A 20,141-nucleotide genomic window follows, 5' to 3' on the forward strand; every position below is an offset into this window, starting at 1 on the left:
GCTGGTACCCTCCTGTACCAAAAGCAGACAATCACAAAGCACCCGGTATCTGTCAGCATAGTCAGGCTGTCCTGTGAACCCAGACAATGACTCAGGCTGCCAACAAAACACAGGCAGAGGAAAAAACAACTGTGGTTATCTGGTAACGCAGAGCTGTCTGGTCTCACCCCTAATGCAGAAGGTCTGGGTCTCAGTCCTCCTTCTTTCCACCTCTGGGGCACAGGCACTTGTCAGGTCTCGGCTGGAAGCAAAAGAGCTGCATTTGAGTGACGGGGCACTGGGAGCCAGTAAGCTGTGCTGAGCTCCTGCTCTGCTTCTTTAGTCCAGCTGGCTTGGACCCAGACAGCTCAAGTTTCTCTGCTTATCTGCTCTCCAGATCCTGGGCCAGCACAGGCAGAGGCAGCCCAGATCTGTTTGCACACAGGATTTAAGTTGTTTTGCTGTTGCATGAGGCAGTGCAAACAAAGATGAAAGGGGCAGCAGCTGGAATTACACAGCTTTGTAGAGATTCCGTAACTATGCATGCATTTCCCATGTCTGGAAACAAGGAGACACTTCTCAAGCATTTCGACATGTAAAAGGCTGCAAAGTAAAAGGAAATTCAGTCATCCTGCAACTTTAAGAGCTGCAGCTGCAAAGCGGAAGTACCAGAGCACTAAGCAGTTTGCTTACCCACTGCTGCTTTCCCCAAGCCACTCTTTCTCCCTGCTGGAGGGAGCATTTTTACCTGCTAAGAATTACTATTAAGCTAGAAAAAAGAACAAGAGGGCTCTTTTTTCTTTCCCTCACACTTCGTGCCTGGAGTGATTTAGAGAAAGTATGATTTCTGTGAGGAAAATAATCACAATCTGAAGCTGCTGTACCATCTTCTGGTTAAGACTGCATGAAAGCATTCAGGAAACTCCTCACCCACTTCCTTCAAAAGTCTAGAGGACAAAACAATGAAAGCGTATTATACTGCCAGAGATGAATGAGGTACATCTATCATTTGTGGCTTTTTATGCACAATCTGGTCACTCCAAAGGAGTGCTGCAAAACTATTTCTACCTCACTGTCATGCTTTCTGTACAGTTACTTAACCACGCTCCTTACAGAAATTCAGTTTGCTTTCATTTCAGATTGCAAATAAAAAGAGAAACAATAAGAATTGCATAAATTTAGTTATGTGTTTTAATTTTGTACTTTCATAGCACATTTTGATTTGTAAACATCAAATTACCAGTCCCCTTCTTCATATGTTGAAAATAACCACTAGACATTTGAGAGCATATACCTGAGATTTAAAAAAAAAATTTTAAAAAAGCACAATCTGGCATCTTTTACCTTACATACAGTACCATTTTAGGAAGAATTAGAAAAGGGAATATTTTCCAAAATACGATAGTTTCCTTTTGACTATAAAGACATAGAAAATACATCAAAACACCTTAGAATGATCAGCCTTATTCAGAGGATGTTGCAAGTCATTGTCTCAAACAATTCTATTAATGCGTAGCTGAAACACTACATCAGTCCTGTAGTAGCATGATGTCAACATTGTCGTGAACACCTTGTAAAAGTAGCTCCCCTGGATAAGTGACAATCTTCCGTCGTTTTGCTGCTTTAAGAGTTCCTACAAGGGCTTCAAAGAGGTTGGCACACTTCTCATCAGCGAAGAGCACACCAAATTTCACGCTCACTTGTCCATCAGCATCTAAATCAAAGGTATAACATGAAAACACATGCAGATTTTCTTTCAGTTAGAAGATTACTGGGGAAACAAAGTGACACATAGTAAGAACATTGAAAGTAAACTCCAAGGTGTACCCCCAGTTTATTGCAGGACATATTACGAATGCTGATGATAAACAGTAGGCAAAACTCCTGCCTGGTATGACTTTCCCTTTTTTTCCAGAGACTCCTATCAAGGACCATATATCTGCTACATCTATTTTTACTGATGACTTTCTGAAACCTATGTCCAGAACAGGCTACTGAACCTCTTCAAGGCATAAGGAATTGTTAGAATTTTTTTTACAAATATATTTTTTCACTTACTAATATTTATTCATATTTAAGGCTCACATGGAAAAAAGTGCAATGTGAATTCACTTCTCACACAAAGGAAGAATTTTAAAATACACGTTAAGGTTAGTTAGGCTATTCCTAAAAAGTAGATGCAGTCACACAAAATACAAGATGTGTATATTCATTTATACTTTGAAAACCAAATGGAACTGAACAAAATTCATCAGAACCAAAATATATGAGCAGGTAGCACATCCACAAGTTGCATAAATATTTGTAAAGAAAGATGAACTTTAGCAATGAGAAAAAACCTTCAGGGAACAGGCTACCTTCTAAGCAAGTTTAAGGAAGGTTTGGATAACACCTATAGCTCCTGGATTAGTTTTAGGCATACAGATCAATTCCTTCCATGACTAACAGAACTGAAGTGTATGAACTCTGAAGTTCCAAAGTTACCAAGGAAGGAGTGAAAGGAAAAGGCACAACTTTCTTCTTTGATGGCTGAACTGGGGACCCTAAAGAAAAGGGTAATTTTGCAGTTAATGTTAGTGGGAGCAGCATTTCAGGCCTATGCCCTCTGTGCTGCAGAGGCTTAAATGTTTAACTCCATAACAGAACCACAGGGAGTACCATACAGTCCAACATTAAGTATATATGCAAGTTTTCAGGTTATCTGAGCCAGCTTAATTAAATTTGCCAAGTTCATAGGTTGATATAACATGATTGTATGACATGCATGTCATACACATACATGTATGTACAACATGACATCTGTACAGTCAGAGATATTACAATACTTACTTTTGGTTCCCAACCGCCTAATCTCCTCAACTAAGAGGCTAATTTCATGTTCCACGTTCATTGTGGTCTAAAAAGTAAAATAAATTTTGAAAAAGTTATTAGGAGACCTGTAAATCCTTTGCACCATCCTGTCCTGTTGTCAGTACATCAGGAATGTCACAACACTTTGTAAATCCCAGTCACCTGGTGACACATGGCTACAGGATAATCTGATATTTCAGTCTTGAAAGGATAAAGAGCCTTCACACCTCCAAATCTGAGGGGAAGTAAAGAGAAAATACAACCTCGGTACACTCTTAACACAAATATAGGGAGCTACTCTCAAAATATGAAAAACGTGGGATGGTTGCAGCAAGAGGTGTGTGTGTTTTGCTTTAAAGAATGCGCTTAGACCTCCATGAATCAGAGCATCCTGGTAACACCAGAGGTCTCCAGCGGTTTTGCATCTTTCTCTCAATGCCCTCAACAAAAATTAGAACATCTTCCTTTAAATTCCTCTCTGGGATATGGGATATGTGGTAGATCTGGGTTTTTTAAACCAGACCACAGCTTTCCACTTACCCTGGCAAGACACTGTGGGCATCCAGATGGTTACGGCACGTCTATGCACATGGTGTCTAAAAGGACAGCAGCTACCCCAAGCCCGCGACCGGAAGCAGAACTGAACCAGAGCCAAACTACACAAGCATCCCAAGAAGTTCAACATTTATTCCCATCATAGTGATCCCATATCCTGTGCTGTGAAACAGCAACTTCCACCAGTGTGCACCAATGCCTTGAAACAATTTAGCCATACACAGCTTAGTAGATGGCAATGCTACAGTCACACAAAATGCTATTTAGCCACAAAGCATACATCCATCCATTCATAACTGCAGGCACCTGAAAGGTGTTTTGGGATCTACGCTATGCAAAACATCATCCAACACAATAAAACCTTTAAATGTGAAACTCCTTAAGCAAAAACTGGCATCAGGGTAAGCATAAGAAACCGGGCCCCACAGACAAAGCAAAGTGTTGAATGCAGCTTCCACGTGCACCAACAATGCAGCCTGGAACAAAAGCCATCGAGAGAGCTGCTGGAGCTCAGCACTGTCCAAACCAGGCTCAGTGAGCACTGAGACAGTACCTATTGTTCAAGAAACCAGGGTTTCTGCACAGATCTGGTAAGTTAGCAGAGTTAAAAACTTGACATCTGGATGCGTGATTAACTCTTCCTAAGAGGAAAGCTTCCCCTCTTCTCCTTTTTTTTTTGAGTTAAAATAGTAAGTGACACAGGTCCACCTCCTGAGCCCCCACGATTTATCCAGGAGGCAAAACCTCTTTGTAACAGAGGCTGATTTTCAAATCCCAAATTCACTTGCAAAAATCTGTATTTTTAACATGCAATACTGAGCAAGCATCATATCAGCAGGGGTTTCACGCAAAGGCCCAGCCAAACCCCTGCTGCATTCCTAATGCCGGGAAACAACAAACACTCAGGTGGACATTAGCAGACTGATCTCTAACATTGCAACAGGATGCGCTGCCTTGGTACCACTGCCTTAGATGAGTTCTACAAACTTTTACCTTTAGTTTAACTGAGCACTAGATATATTGCTACAAGTCATCGAGGAAAATATGACCAGCCTACCAAAAAGCTTACACCATCATTATTAATTTGTCAAACTGCCAATTTTATTATTGATCATTACAATTGGATAATTAGCTTCCCTTAGAAGATGTTCTTTTAACTTTAAAAGTTTTTGTTTGTTTGTTTTTACTTTAACTTTTAACTGTTTAAATGTATGTAAATTTAAAATTCTTTTCTCTCACACACACACTTCCAATTTAAATAGCAACACTTAGAATTCAAAAAATATATGTTCTACATTATTATGCAACGCTTTCGAGACCAGAGAACCGCGGCTGTGTAAGGAAGAAGGGATTGTAGGCATTTTAGGCACACTTAAATATTTACTTTATATTGTCATACACTCAATGGATCAACTATGAAAAGTGCACGCCAACTATTTAGTATTTCAGATGCGATTACATTGCTGGAAGCCAGCACGACTTTTCAGTACGTACTACAAAAGCTAAACTTCCCTTTATTGGCTGAAAATTCACTTAACAGTTATCTAGCACAAATGTATCTTCCCAACCCACAGCACCGACCTCCCCCGCTGCAGGCACCGCGGACACCTGAGAACATGGCTCCTCGGCGCGGTCCCTCTGCCTTCCAGAGGCACCCCCGGCAGGAGCCCTCGCCCCCCGGGCTCTGTCGGGGCACAGCCGGGCCGGGGCTCCCACCGCCGCCTGCGCAGGGCGCACCGGGAAACGGGTGCGAGGGGCCCCGGCAGCCGCCCCCGCCCGCCACTGCCCGGGCCGCACCTCTCTCCCCGGGAGCGGAGGGAAGGGCGCTCCCTCTGCCGCGGCACCCCCGGCCCGCTCCCCGCCCCGCCACTCACCCGCTGCTGCCGCCGCTCTCGCCGGGAGATGCCGCCGGCGGGAGCCGCGTCAGGGAGCTCAGGGGCGGCGGGGCAGGCGGCGGAAGGGGGGGGCAGGGCGAGGGGGCGGGCGGTGGCTACGCGGCCTCCGCTGGGGCCAGGCCGCCTCCCGGCGCAGGGCTCCCCGCCGCCCCGGTGCGGCGCCCTTGGCCGCGCTGATTGCTGCTGTCGCTCGGTGCAGCGGGAGTCTCCCTGCTCTGACGGGATTCCTCTCCCCGTGGCGTGCGAGGGCTGCCGGGCGGCAGCGTCCTGCGGGCACCGCGTCCCTGGCGCCAGGCCCGGCTCTCCCTCGGGCCCTGGCGAGGGCCTGGGCCGGCGTTCCCAGTGGAAGCACCGTTCTCCCGCTGTGAGGACCTCGCTCTTTTCCACATCGGCGACTCCCAACTTTGTGCTATCTGCAGATTTCACCAGCACACCTTGTTCTTTTTGTGGCAAAGCTTTGTTAGGTGAGGTGCCTTCCAAGGCCAGCCCTTCAGTAACTCCCACTGTTCCAGGAGAGTTACTGTAAACACACTCTGCTCCTTCAGTCATTTTCTGATACCGTACCTGGCTCATACTCTCCATCTCCAATGGCTTCCGCAGGTGACACCATGCCACATTCTCATGCTCCACACATTCCGTAGAATCATTTTGGTTGGAAGAGACCCTTAAGATCATTGAGTCCAACCATAACCTAACTTTAGGACTAAACTACAATCCTAAGAACCTCATCTAAACACCTCCAGGGATGGTGACTGCACCACTTCCTTGGACAGCCTGTTCCAGTGCTTCACAAACCTTTCTGTGAATATTTTTTTTCCTAATATCCACTCTAAACCTCCCCTGGTGCAACTTTAGGCCATTTCCTCTTGTCCTATCACTTCCTACTTGGGAGAAGAGACCAACACCCTCCATGCTACAACCTCCTTTCAGGTAGTTGTAGACAGCAATAAGGTCTCCCCTCAGCCTCTTTTCCTCCGGTCTAAACCGCCCCAGTTCTCTCAGCCACTCCTCATCAGACTTGTGTCACAGGCCCCTCACCATCCTCTTCTGCAGTCTCTCCAGCATCTCAACGTCTTTCCTGTAGAGAGGGGCCCAAAACTGAACACAGTATTTGAGGTGCAGCCTCACCAGTGCCGAGTACAGGGGAATTTCACAGTATCACAGTATGTTTGGGATTGGAAGGGACCTCAAAAGATCATCTAGTCCAATCGCCCTGCTGGAGCAGGAACGCCTAGGTGAGGTCGCACAGGAATGTGTCCAGGCGGGCTTTGAATGTCTCCAGGGAAGGAGACTCCACAACTTCCCTGGGTAGCCTGTGCCAGTGCTCTGTTACCCTCACTGAGAAGAAGTTCTTTCTCAAATTTAAGTGGAACCTCTTGTGTTCCAGCTTGATCCCATTGCCCCTTGTCCTATCATTGTTTGCCACTGAGAAGAGCCTGACTCCATCCTCGTGGCACTCACCCTTTATATATTTCTAAACATTAATAAGGTCACCCCTCAGTCTCCTCTTCTCCAAACTAAAGAGCCCCAGCTCCCTCAGCCTTTCTTCATAAGGGAGATGCTCCACTCCCTTAATCATCTTTGTTGCCCTACGCTGGACCCTCTCCAGCAGTTCCCTGTCCTTCTTGAACTGAGGGGCCCAGAACTGGACACAATACTCCAGATGGGGTCTCACCAGGGCGGAGTAGAGGGGAAGGAGGACCTCTCTCGATCTACTGACCACCCCCCTTGTAATACACCCAAGGATGCCATTGGCCTTCCTGGCCACAAGGGCACAGTGCTGGCTCATGGTCATCCTGTTGTCCACCAGGACCCCCAGGTCCCTTTCCCCTACACTGCTCTCTAATAGGTCATGCCCCAACCTATACTGGAACTTGGGATTGTTCCTGCCCAGATGCAGGACTCTACACTTTCCCTTGTTAAATTCCATCAGGTTATCCCCCGCCCAACTCTCCAGCCTGTCCAGGTCCCGCTGGATGGCAGCACAGCCTTCTGGCGTGTCAGCCACTCCTCCCAGCTTAGTGTCATCAGCAAACTTGCTGATGGTACACTCAATTCCCTTGTCTAAATCATTAATGAATATATTGAATAATATTGGCCCCAGTACTGACCCCTGAGGCACTCCACTAGATACTGGCCTCCAACTGGACTCCGCACCATTGACCACCACTCTCTGGCTTCTCTCTTTAAGCCAGTTTGCAACCCACCTCACTACTCTATTGTCTAGACCACACCTCCTCAATTTAGCTGTGAGGATGCTGTGAGGGACTGTGTCAAAGGCTTTACTGAAGTCAAGGTAGACCACATCCACCGCTCTGCCATCATCCATCCACCTTGTTACATTCTCATAAAAGGCTATGAGGTTGGTCAAGCATGACTTACCCTTGGTAAAGCCATGCTGACTGCCCCTAATGACCCTCTTATCCCTGATGTGCCTTGAGATGACACCAAGGATAAGCTGTTCCATTACTTTCCCAGGGACAGAGGTGAGGCTGACCGGTCTATAATTACCCGGGTCCTCCTTCTTGCCCTTTTTGAAGACTGGAGTGACATTTGCTTTCCTCCAATCCTCGGGCACCTCTCCCGTTTCCCAAGACTTGGCAAAAATGATGGATAGCGGTCTAGCAATGACTTCAGCCAGCTCCCTCAGCACCCGCGGATGCATCCCATCTGGACCCATGGATTTATGGACGTCCAGACTATTTAATTGTTCCCTAACCCAGTCCTCATCGACTAAAGCAAACTCCTCCATTAACCTGGCTTCATCCAGGGTCTCAGGGGTACAGGGTTCCCCAGGACAGCCTCCAGCGGAGTAGACATCTTCTTACAAAAGTGGTTCTCTTTCCAGAGAGAGAGAATGAGCCAGGTGAGGATCATTTACCTTCAATAAAGTCATGCTGCAGTTTATCTAATTTTTCATTCAGTGCCATGTCTTTGTGCAGAGAATGCAATCTCATTTTTTCCATCTTGCATCTTGGTATTTGCTACTGCTCTTGTCTTTCTTGCTTCCTCTTCATCTCACAGAAGTGTTTACATCTTCTCTCAAGGACGCAGGCATTAAAACTGAGAGCTGCATTAACTCCTACAAAGCAAGGAGGCTGCCACCAACCCACTAGTCAGAGGCATGGCTCACACCAGATGTCTCCAGAAAATTCTCACTCTCACAGCTCAAGGCATTGCCATTCCCAGCTGTCTCTCCCACCTCCTTATCAGGCGTCACTGCCCGTAGAGCAGAGCTGGTGTGAGAAGCTATTTCCACCTCTTGCAATTCACATTTTCATGCATTAGCTTCCTCAGACTGTGAGCCGTGGCAGTTGGCTCTGGGTCCTTACTACTTTCTCCCATCCCCGGTGTAAGGACGAATAAATAGCTCATGGCCTCTTAAAACACTAGAGCAAGCTCTTCTAGGGTTCATTTGGCAGAAGCTGCAGCTAGAGAATAGATTTGCACAGTGGAAATGATGCCAAGATCATAACATTTTATCACTTCAGGGATATACAACTGGAGCCCAAGCTCTTTGCTTTTCTGAGGGATTTTTTTTTATGTTGGTGTTTTTATTAAAGATTTAATAAAAGATTAATTTTTCCTTAGAATAATCACTATTTATCAGTAACAGAATCTTTAGTTAGTAAAAAAAAAAAATCCCATGCTGGTTTCTGCACAAGGAGCTATATAGTCAGCAGATGATAGCACATCAAAGCATTTTCCTGAACAGATTAGCTGTATTTTTAACATCAGTAAGTGGTGCTCTTTCCAGAAAACAAACCCTGATAGTTAGGAAAACATTCTTAAGTCAATAATTAAATTAATGACACTTAAATCTTCTGAACTGAATCAAAAAACAGTGGAGAACTCTCAGAAAAATGTAATATCTGAAGAGTATTGATGCTCTGTGCATATGATGGCCTGTGTGCTTATATTAAGGCATATTGCTTTTCCTAAGATCTTTGTTTCGTTGGCCAACACAATGTTAAATACTACAATAAAAAGAAGAGACTTGTAAGGAAAATCTGATACAAAGCTTTTAAAGGACAATCTATTTAGTATGTCAGCAAATACGGAAAATATTCCAGTTATTTAGCAGTATAGAATAAAAGTGCTTATCTTCTATTTTTGTTGTTAACAACATGCTTTCAGTTGTGTCATGTGCATACTCCAGATTTCTTGATCATCAGAACACCATTATATTTGAATAAATAATGTAGGCCCTTGCTTGGCATAATGTGATTGTTGTAATGGAAAATTTATGTTTGATCAAGTAATAGTTAGGGACTTTTCAGACCAAATTTATTATTATTATTACTATCGTCATCATCTTCATCATTGTATCTATTTTAGAGATTATTTTTCAAGTCTGTTTTGAATCATAGCCACTAATTTATAAGAAGATCAACTATTTATCTGATAAAGTTGAACAAAACCCAGTAATTCTTTATCTGTTTTATTTTAACCTCTTTTTTTGGAGGAAGTGCATTTATTTTATTTTTTTTTTATTCCTGCCTTTTGAAAAGAAAGTGTTATGCACACTGTTAAGTATTGGTTCCCAGGAACACACCAGGAGATCATTGAAACACCGTATGCTTTCATTACAATTTATTTAATCGTCCTTCCTTGTCATGTAATGTTAAAAAAATTCTAGGAAAATAAGTAATCAAAACCATCTGTTACCATGACAATTAACAGAGCAATGATGCTGCCAAAGTATGAAAATGAGCTGGCCAGTGCCAGGACCAAGTGATTGATGATGTCCTTACAGAGGCAGTGGCAGAGAGCAGGAAATGTGAAAATTAGAGAGATCACAGTTTTCAGTTATTCTGCTTCCACAAATGATACTTGGAAAAAAAAAAAAAGTGCAGAATTGTCCTTTACAAGCTCACATGAAAGACACGGAAATATTGCTCCTACCTATTTTATATCACTGGCTAAGGTCGTCACTGGACTCATGATTCATTATGCATTTTAGACACATTTACTAAGAGTGCTCCCCAAAAGTCATAAGAACCTGTTCTAAACCAGATTATTCTAATTTGACCTTCCTTGGCACCTTACTGTATTGTTACTTTCCCCCCAGATACACATTTTAACATGAAGGCAGCCAAACAGGGAAATTATGCAACACAAGATTAGAAAAAAGCATAGCTTGAGAACACCTCAGTAAATTTACTAGATCTGATCAAACAATCAATTTAACCCAACATTTTGCCTTCAGCAATGACCAAAAACAGGCATTTGGAAAACAGTATAATCAACAAAAACTATTGTTTGATCCCCTGGTATTTCTCCTGGCTCCCGACACTTATTGGAGCAAGTAATTATTCCATCTTGTCTCTTCTCCATCACATTCCTGCCTATAGCTTTCCTATCACTCATCTTATTTTCAAGCTGAAGAGCCCTAGTTTTATTTACTCTCATGTAAGATGAATGCCTTTCCATGTTGCTCATCCTCCTTGTTTCTTTATAGTTTTTCAAATAACTCCATGTTCTTTTCTGGGATAGAATGAGTAGAACTGTCAGCATTATTCAGCATGTGGGTATAGCATATACAAAGACATAATGATATTTTTCTGTTTTGTTCTTACTCCTAATAATTCCAAGCATTTAACCTGTCTTTTTGAAAAGTGCTGAGCACTACCCACAGTGGTTTCAAAATCTATTTCCAAAGTGATAATAATTAATAGTTCTGTTACAGATAATTAAGATTATTTTCCTCCAAGTATACTACTTTGCCCTTTTCAGTACCATGGGCTGTTTTATGCTATGATTTCAAATAGGATGACACGAACTTTGTCACCTCTTTACCCATGTCATCAACGACAGTTTTGAACAATAGAGATGAATAGAGAGCTTTGAACAAACAGAGATGGTCTAAGAGCACCCTAGTAAACTTCCTGCCGCATGAAACTCAACAATCAGCTCTACCTCTTTGTCTCCTCCTGTCTTCTTACCTCATAAGAAATTAGTTTTGAAAAAGAATATCATGTTTACAGTAAACATATTGTAAGCACATCTGTTGTAAGAGGTTTCTCCAAAGACAGCACAGGCTAAGCCTGAAAAACATAGCAGAAAGTTACAAGGTCATTTGCTGAGTAATGACCATTTTTTCTATTTTCCAGCATATATATTTCTGTTGAGATCCTCCCCAGCTATGAACCATTAGAACTGCAACCAGGATTTGTAGATTTCACTGCTAGACTTCTTACTTAGTCCAGGTCTTACTTTGTTCTTTCAATGCACTTTTGTTTGACTTGCTGCTTGAGTAGAAACATGAGTTCCTGCCACGTGTGCCTGCGTCTCATCCCTTTAACACCAGCAACTTAGAGCTGTGCAAAGTGCCAGAGATTCTCCTTACTGTGTCCAAAGGTGGAACAGAAACTACAATGGTGTGAGTCAATCAGGAGCGTGCATATGTGTCTTGATCTAGCCCACTCCCATCACGTATCTGCGCCGTCGACCTGCCGTGAGTCACTTCTCAACATGGGTGTGGTGTAGTCTGCAACCCGCTGTAGGGTTATGACTCAACATGAAATTGTAAAGCCACTTCAGCCCAGGCCAAAACAGGTCTTTAAAATATGTCTTTGCATGATATAAAGATCACAAGTGGTAGAGAATCCACTACATTCCTTATTCCTGTGGACTTGGTAACACCACAGGAAAAGTAAGATATCTTTTCCTAGAACAAGACAGAGTCCTTGGTTGCAATGCAAAATTAAAAACCACAGCAAGTCAATGCTGTTATAGAAATCTGAGGAGAGCAAGCAATATTCAGAGAGTATGGTTTTTAGAGATAGTCAGAAGAACAACTATCTTCTTTGAGACAAGCCAATCAACCAGGAAAAGAGCACTCTATCTTCTTATGAACTCCATATCCAAAGCATGTTCATCATTCTTGGACCAATCATTAGTCTTACTTGGCTGCTCTGTCTTAAGTCAGCAGTTGTTTCAAGGGAGAAAATTATTTTATCAAAATAAAAAGCATAGTGATGGTCTGTAAAACTTTCCAATAATTTTCCTGTAGAGCTGTGTTTTAAAACATTAATTGTATGGGCTCTAAACTTTACTTTTTCTATAATGACCACAAAAGCCCAAACCAAAAAATAACAACGAAAAACCCCACACTCTCTTTCTCTCTTTCAGCAAGTTGAAAAAGTAACCTAACAAAATATACACATTTATTTTAATGTAAAAGCAAACATGATGGACCAGCCTCAGAACAAGAGAGACTATAAGTACAAGCACAGTGACTAATGACGGTCTTGGCACTTCAGTGAACACTTCTGTTGAGGTAAATGAAGCGATTCACTTACACTGTTACTCACCTATGTCTGTCCAGGAGAGGAAACTCATTTCAGAAATGGCCTCAGGGCATCAGACACTTCTTGTTATCCACTAGGTGCCTCAAACAATGGAATACTGCTTCTTCCTAAATTAAACATGCACATCTTTACCACAGTTGAATAGAAAAGAGAAGTACTTAAAATCTTGCTGTAGATCACCAAAGTGACTTGCTCTACCCCTAACTCAAGAGTAAACCTCTGTATGTAATGACAGAAAGGTGCTGTATTAGTGCAGGCTAAAAGACTGGGCCCATAACATAAGTTATACATTATAAAAAGAAATACAGGGTGACCCTAGTCATGTGCCTAAGAGTAGTTACTTGAAAATGGTAAGACTGAACTCAAAAAGAACTCCCTAAATATGCACAAAGTCAGAATTAGTAGGGGGTGTATTTTGAGCTTGGGTGATGCTTTTCTACACAAGAGGATGTGAAGTAAAGAGGATGTGCAGTAATGTCTTCAGGAAGCAGAGTATCAAAAAGTGTTTGGAGACAGTTTAAAAAAAGAAGTATATAAATAGCTGATTGTATTTAGTGTGTTATATAGTGTTCTTTGCTGTAACAGCTGAATTATTTGAGAGAGATGAACATGAAGACTTATTATTTTCTCAGATTCCTGCTATCAAAAAATCTCTTGTGGCAAGGAAACAGCAGTATATCTCCTGATCTCCAGACAGCATGGTAACAACTGAATCATCCAGTCCCTCTGTCCTCTTGTTTGGTATGCATAATGAAAAAAAAATCACCTTCTCTTCTCCCTTTCCCTCTACACATATGCATACTGACATTTTGGGGGCTTTTTTTTTGAAAACCAACTGGCTTTGCATAAAGATGTCAAATAATTGTAGCAGAGATGACAGTTACATTAATATAAAATTACTATTCACATCCACATCAAATACAGCTCTAGGTGTAATATCTTTATCTATTAGTTTCATATAAATTTCCTTGCTAAGGCATTTATAATGACTCATAACAGAAGTACATCAAATCTTTTCCTGAAGGAAATCTTACTGAAATGGAACTGTGGACTGACATTTGTCAGAATACATTTACTTAACATATGAAATCTTGTCATGGCAAAAGTCATTATTTTTTTTTTTTTTAGTGAAATGTTAAGACCTCCTGCTGGCCATGCAAGCATGGTTCACAGAAGCTTATAGTTGGCTAAAAAACATAAGAAAACTTTATCACTGGGTTAATGACAGTTAATAATCATTTAATGTAACAATCCTGTTTATAAGCATTTTTAGGGATAAACCTGTAATTTTGCTAGTCTACATTCCAGGTTCTCTACTTAAAAACAGTGCTTAAGATGCACATTGGATCATTTGAATCTGATAATCTTTACAATTACACTGAATTTATGCTGTATTTTGAAGTCAAGTACAGGAGCACTCTATTAGTTCCTGCATATGAGGAAGTGTAGTTTTAGGGTCAAGTTTTTATATAAACTAGCTTTTAAGAATTCTTTTATGGTTTCAAGATGCAATGCTAGCTCTAAAATCCAAATGAGGTTCAAATTTGTAACTGATCAAATTTTATTAATTTCACTGGCACTGCAGCTACAAGTCTTTTGATCTTAAATCATTTGATTTCATGCTGTTTGAAACTACAACACAGAACAATGATCAGACTCAATGCAGCTTCCCACAGAGCACTGTTAATGGTCTCACCTAATGACCTAATAGCCTAGAAGGCTATTTCTGTCATGAGGTAGATGGTAAAACTGTATGCTGATTTCAAATAGTAGAAAAATTTCTACCAGGGAGGTACTATGAGAACATCAAATTAATTTGTGCTTTCAAACACACCATATGGTTTGGTTACAAATGATGTGCCAGTTTTCTTCTTCATCCAACACCTAAGTTTTATGAATCTTCATTAAGTTTTCATCTGCAAAATTAATTGTAATTGTGAATCCCAAACTTCCGGGATAAGTCTTACGATTTTTTATTTTTCCTCAAGGAAATGTTGTCCAATCATCTCTGATGTGATGGAGAAGCTTAGAAACACAGTTAAGAAAATTAAGTACAACCATCTTCTTGTTTGGTTCATTGTTATCCTACGTAATTGCTTCTCAAGGTATTGTGACATCATATTTTGAAGCAAATATTATTTGTTCTCTGTCATACAAATGGCAGAAATGAATCTCACTTCGCTTGTGTTTACCAAAGGAAGCACAAAAGCTGTCTTGCATACAGACACGTGTTTTCTTTGTGAACTGTTACAGAAACTTCCCAATGCACTTTCTCTGAATCCAAGTCTTCCTTACATAAGTTTAGACCAGCTTCAACTTCCGTCCGCTATTAGGAACCAGCACATTAATCCATTTTTAAAAAGTTCATCTCCATTTTGAGTTTAATAGAAACTTATACAATAATATTAGATGACATGAAAGTGTGTTTCTGAAGGTCTGCAAATTTGGCAGAAACAATGAGGGAGGTGGGGCTGATGATTCCAGAATTTATATATGTATTTCTGCTCTAAAAACCATAAATAACTGTAATTACAGTGCCAACAGGAAACAGGGATGGGAGGGGTAGCTTTATTTTTATTTAGACAATTAGTTGCATCACAGACTAAGCAAAGTAAGTCAGCGTAGGAGAGGAATGTCCCAGCTCCATAAACAAGGTATGCATGTCCATCTGAGGGAAAAGTACATGTGGGCACAGGTAAACCATTCGAGATAAAGTACAGAGGAAATACTACCCATCTTCCTCAGGAGCACATTCAGGAGAGGTGGGGTCTTAAAATGGAAATAAAAAACAGAACAGGGACTTATTCTCAGTTATTTCACAGACTCATATAGCTGGAGCTGTAAATAGACAATTGACAGAAGTTCTCTGGGTGGAGGAAAACTGGAGAAACAGTCTCTAAAATGGAGGCAACTGATCATTAGGTAAATCAGTGGGTCGGTTCTGTCGAGTACTAGGGAGACATACAAAGCCAAAGACTCCAGCCAGCCAACTTTCCCTCCTTCCTCCTATTGAATTATTTCACTTGCCAGGGGAAGCAAAGGAGAAAAGAGATCTGATGGGAAAATGTAGTGAGAGCCTAACCTCTTTTTTCTCCCTAAAAGAGAAGGTTGTGACCTTTCATGCTCTAATTCCTCAGAAGACCTCTCTTTACCTCAGCTGACATTTTCTTCTGAAAGATGCCCTGACTATGATGCACACTGTTTAAAATGACTGGTGTTGCAGTAGGATGTACATCAGCCATGGAAAACTGTTTATCTGCAGGTGCTAGGAAAGTAGGACTGTTGTGAACTGTGTAGAGAGCAATTAACAATCTCCCTCAAAAGTCAGTGGGCATTTAAGAAATCATTGGGTAAAGTGTAGTGGCTAAGATTTTGAGTGGGAGTTGAAAGATCCCTAACTTTCAGTCAGGCTTTTAAATTGTATTACTTGTGGGTAAATCTTACCTTGGTATTCATCTCACCAGATTTTAGCTACCTGAAAGTAAGGTGTCTATTTTAAGTTAGTTACTTGACTAACTCTCTGTATGTATACATAGTTATGTCTTTATAGTAAAGAAGAGAGATAAAGACCTCACCTTCCAAAAAGCACCACTATAGGGAGAGCTTCAATAAGCAGGTCAGAGATGACAACTGACTTTTAGACAGCTAAAGACACATGGAACAAATAATAGTTCTTCAGTCACAGCTGTACACTAAGAGACATAGAAACTACAGTACCAAGGCTGTATTGTTGACCCCACTCTACCAATTAACAAAAGGTTCTCTAAGCAAACACGCAAATTATCCTCAGTAGCATATAGTCATCAGTAAAGACTTGGTACATCAGCTAATTGTTTACTACAGATCAGAATGTTTCCATCACAGAGGCAAACAGGCAATGGAAAGACTTGTATCTCATACCAGAAGAAACATGGTCATTTTTTCATTCACTTACTTTCTAAGGAATACATATCCTTCATTTAGTTACTGGGAAACAGAGTTTGTATGTGTTCCCAAGCTAAAAACTGACTGTACAGGCTATTTTTCTCACAGGTCAGATGTGAGGAAACAGAGCCATTTCACTTCCTTCAAATTCTCTATATAAAGAGAAAAGGAAAATGGGACCAGACCTATTGTTCTTACAGTTTCCTGCCTCCTTTTTCACTATGCCTCATTTGAAAAAGCAAAGGTCTGCCACTTTGAGTGCATCATCTCTATTTAGTGTATTTGTATACCTAGTAATACATAAATGGCTCTCATAGTACACAGAAAATATCAGAAGAGACTTTATTGATAAAAAAGTTGTACGTCAAAGGTAGCTGCTGCCTCTGTTTTTCTTTCATATAAAATACAGTAGCTCTTCATTCAAAGTGTTGTCTCTCTTCCAAGAGAATAAGATCAAACCATACAAATAAATAACCTGCCCACAAGACCTCAATAAACTATTTGGGGTTTATTTTTCTCGACTGTTTTTCCTATGTCTTCAGTCCTTCAAATGGATGGATTATGATGATCAAATACAAACAAGAGAGAGGTTTGAGTTATGAAGTACGTTTGCCCAGTCTTGGCTACCCTAGTCCTAGGCTTTTTGCCAGCATTGCAACAATTCCCATTGGAATGAACTGGGAAGCAGTACAAGAAGTTTCTGCTCTCTTTCAGTGACTAACTGTAAGTGAAGATCTGGGAAGGCAAGCATGAGCCCAGTGCGCACTCCCAGCAGGCCCCGCTTTGCTCTCCAGTGCTATTTCTTCTCTCTATACAAGACCCTCTGTAAAGCAATTGCGGGGATCGTGCCGGAGGCTTATCCTCTCTCAGCCTCTCAGTCATTTGTAAGACACCTATGAAAAGAAGCACTACCCAGACATCTCCTTAAGCTGGCCAAGAAGAAACCTACTAGTACATCTCTCTGGGTCAGGAGAGGAAGAGGGGAATGAGAGAGCCTGCTACTTTCTAGCACCTGTTCGAGCTAGATGTGGGCTGCTACCTTAGCCAGGTAACAGCAGCACTTGGACTCCTGGAAAGAATCAGCATTGCCTTTAATCACGACCGCTGTTTGATCTGTCGGCAGCTACAGAAGAGATACCCATTTGGGACGCAGCCTTTCAATCAGAGCGGTGACTATTCTATTCCGTTCTCAATTAAATTATTTTCTCTATAAGAGAGCCACACTGCTCTTAGCCTGAAAGAAAAGGCACATGGGAGGAGTAAAGATGCAAAGAGCTGCTTTTCTTCACCTTTTTTTTTCACCCTCCAGTAAAAGAGAGATACACGCATCATGCGCTCGGAGTATTCTCTTGCCTCCGTCACAGACACAAAATGGCAAAGGACTTTGATGGGACGCACACACAGGGGCACACACAAGTTAACAGTTATATGACAAAATGTGTGGATAGCAAAAGATGCAATTGCTTCTCTATGCACATAAATTCATTCCATCCTGCCAATTTCTGATATGCTTGTTTCATAATTAATTTGAAGAACTGTAAGATCTGAACCTTTTTCTAGAAGGAACAGGGAGAAATAAAGTCCTTGGCAATGATTCCACTTAAAGTCAGAAAGCTGTAGCACTGTGTAGGCTTAGCCCTAATTCTACCCAATATAGTTCCTCTAAAATGACTGGAACAGAACATGATGTTTCAAAAATAAAGAAATGTAATTTCTTTAGAACATTTGACTATGTGTTAATTAAGTATATTTCCACTCTGCTCAAATAATAGGTTTAGTTCAAATAACATTTATTGATTTTACATTACAGGACCGTCATTAGCATTTGCTAACTGAGTCAAGTTTAACAGGAAGTTACAATGGTAAGAGCTTTGCTTCAGAAATTATTTATATACTAACAGGAAAACTACATCTTCTCTGACACCTTGAGTCTCTTAATGCAAACAGAAGATGTTTCAGTTCTTTGTATGTTGTATATATCTTACTGTTGGACTCAGAAAAACGGTGTTTCTGTGAATGAGAATGGAAATACCATGAGAATGCTACCATATTTCAAAACCAATTTTTGCTCTCAAGTAGACTAATGTAAATGCAAAGTTGTACTCCTCAATGTGGTGGAATTATTCTAGCTTTTACAACAACAGGTGTAAGCTGGGGACATGGAGGTGAGGTCCATCACTTCAAGGTAAGCGGGGGTTTGGCTGCGGGGTCAGGGCCAGCTGCGAGCTGGCTGCTGGAGGGGCAGCCACAGCCGGGGCCCACCTCACCCCATGGGAGCTGCCTTCAGCTGAAGCTCTGCCATGGGGCCCACCCAGAGCTGCAGCCCCACGGCACCGCAGCTCTGCCTGCCCGTGGCCATGGGCCACTGGTCCAGACCTGCTGGCCCTAGCCTGTGCCCTGGCAGGGGTGACGGGATGGGAGTTTAGTTGGCAAAGTGTCATTATGCTCAGCTCTAGGCTTCCCTTGCTTATCTCTGACAATAAATGTGGATAAAGAGATGTAATTGGAAATAGATCTTAAAAATAAATCAAGATGTTTGGAAGAAAAAAAAAAAAAGACACAACAGGAAAAAATAACATAAAAGTTAAAAGTGTGACGAAATGAGAGTCTATGTATAGCAAAGCTATACATAGAGAGAGGCCTTTAATTATTAGACTCCTTACAGCCACCACAGATGGAGCGTACAGTGTTCTTAATATCTCTTCTATACAGAATCACAGAATGTTAGGGATTAGAAGAGATCTCAAAAGATCATCTAGTCCAATGCCACTGCCAGAGCAGGCACACTTAGATGAGGTTACACAGGAAGGCGTCCAGGCGGGTTTTGAATGTCTCCAGAGAAGGAGACTCCACAGCCTCCCTGGGCAGCCTATACCTGACTCAAACATCAGAGAAATGTCATTATAACAGTGTTGTTTTTAACAAAAGCAGCAGATTTGAAAGCATGTTGGGGTGTTTTTGATGTAGAGGACTTCAACAACAAGAAATAAACTAGATTATTGCTATCTTAAATATACGACACAGAGGGAGTTTTGCATTTTATTTATCTTCACATATCAAGAGCAACCTACATCACCATGGAGAAAAAGGAAGCAATTAAAATCCTTGGTAAATTGATCTTAATGAAAAACAGCTAAAAGAACAGGCTGAGTCAAATTCTGACCAAGAGGCAGAACTACCCCGGTGAAATAAAGTGGAGAATCCAGAATAGACAAGGTACCAAACCACAAGGAAAAGGTGAGTTGGAGTACAAATCTCAAGACTGTCAATATTGTGGAGGATTGTATTGCTAATGTGAAGAAGAAATATGTAGAAATAAAGGTTAAAGGACGAAATCAAAATCCTTGAGTAACTGATTATGACTTAAAACTGTTAAGGAAAAAATAGTATGATGGAAACTAAAATCTACAAGAAATGGAAAAGGAGAGATATATTTATACACACAGATAAAAACAGAGAATAGGAAAGGGAAGGAAGGGTCAGAATGTGTGTAATATAGGAAACAGAGATGTGAAATCTTGCTTTCAGCACTTCTTCCCACATCGTAATCAATTTCTGACAAATTCAGTAATCTGCCAGAAATTTCCTGAAGTGGCCATTAATGACGCTCCCAGATGGAGATCAT

At 41.4% G+C, this 20,141-nt stretch overlaps 1 protein-coding gene across 4 annotated transcripts; it reads right to left on the reverse strand.

Annotated features, from left to right (window-relative positions):
* Nucleotides 1-1,147: 1,147 nt before the first annotated feature.
* Nucleotides 1,148-12,934, reverse strand: ABRACL (ABRA C-terminal like). 4 transcript variants are annotated; one of them, XM_065834573.2, is made up of 3 exons: nt 12,596-12,934; nt 2,809-2,875; nt 1,148-1,693 (listed from the first exon to the last, which is right to left on the reverse strand). In XM_065834573.2, the coding sequence occupies exons 2-3, from the start codon at nt 2,867-2,869 to the stop codon at nt 1,509-1,511; spliced, it is 246 nt and encodes an 81-aa protein (XP_065690645.1). In that variant the 5' UTR covers nt 2,870-2,875; nt 12,596-12,934; the 3' UTR covers nt 1,148-1,508. The 4 variants fall into 4 exon arrangements, with proteins under 4 accessions (XP_065690645.1, XP_071662580.1, XP_065690646.1 ...); XM_071806479.1 differs by lacking the exon at nt 12,596-12,934 and adding an exon at nt 8,161-8,313; XM_065834574.2 differs by lacking the exon at nt 12,596-12,934 and adding an exon at nt 5,259-5,411.
* Nucleotides 12,935-20,141: the final 7,207 nt, after the last annotated feature.

Source organism: Patagioenas fasciata, chromosome 3 (genome assembly GCF_037038585.1).
Source record: "Patagioenas fasciata isolate bPatFas1 chromosome 3, bPatFas1.hap1, whole genome shotgun sequence".
Classification (NCBI taxonomy): Eukaryota; Metazoa; Chordata; class Aves; order Columbiformes; family Columbidae; genus Patagioenas; species Patagioenas fasciata.

Bases quoted from the DNA above. Each gene is read 5' to 3' on its own strand.
- ABRACL (XM_071806479.1), bottom strand. The intron at 1,694-2,808 runs GTAAGTATTGTA...CCTTTGATTTAG, and splicing joins TAGGCGGTTGGGAACCAAAA to ATGCTGATGGACAAGTGAGC.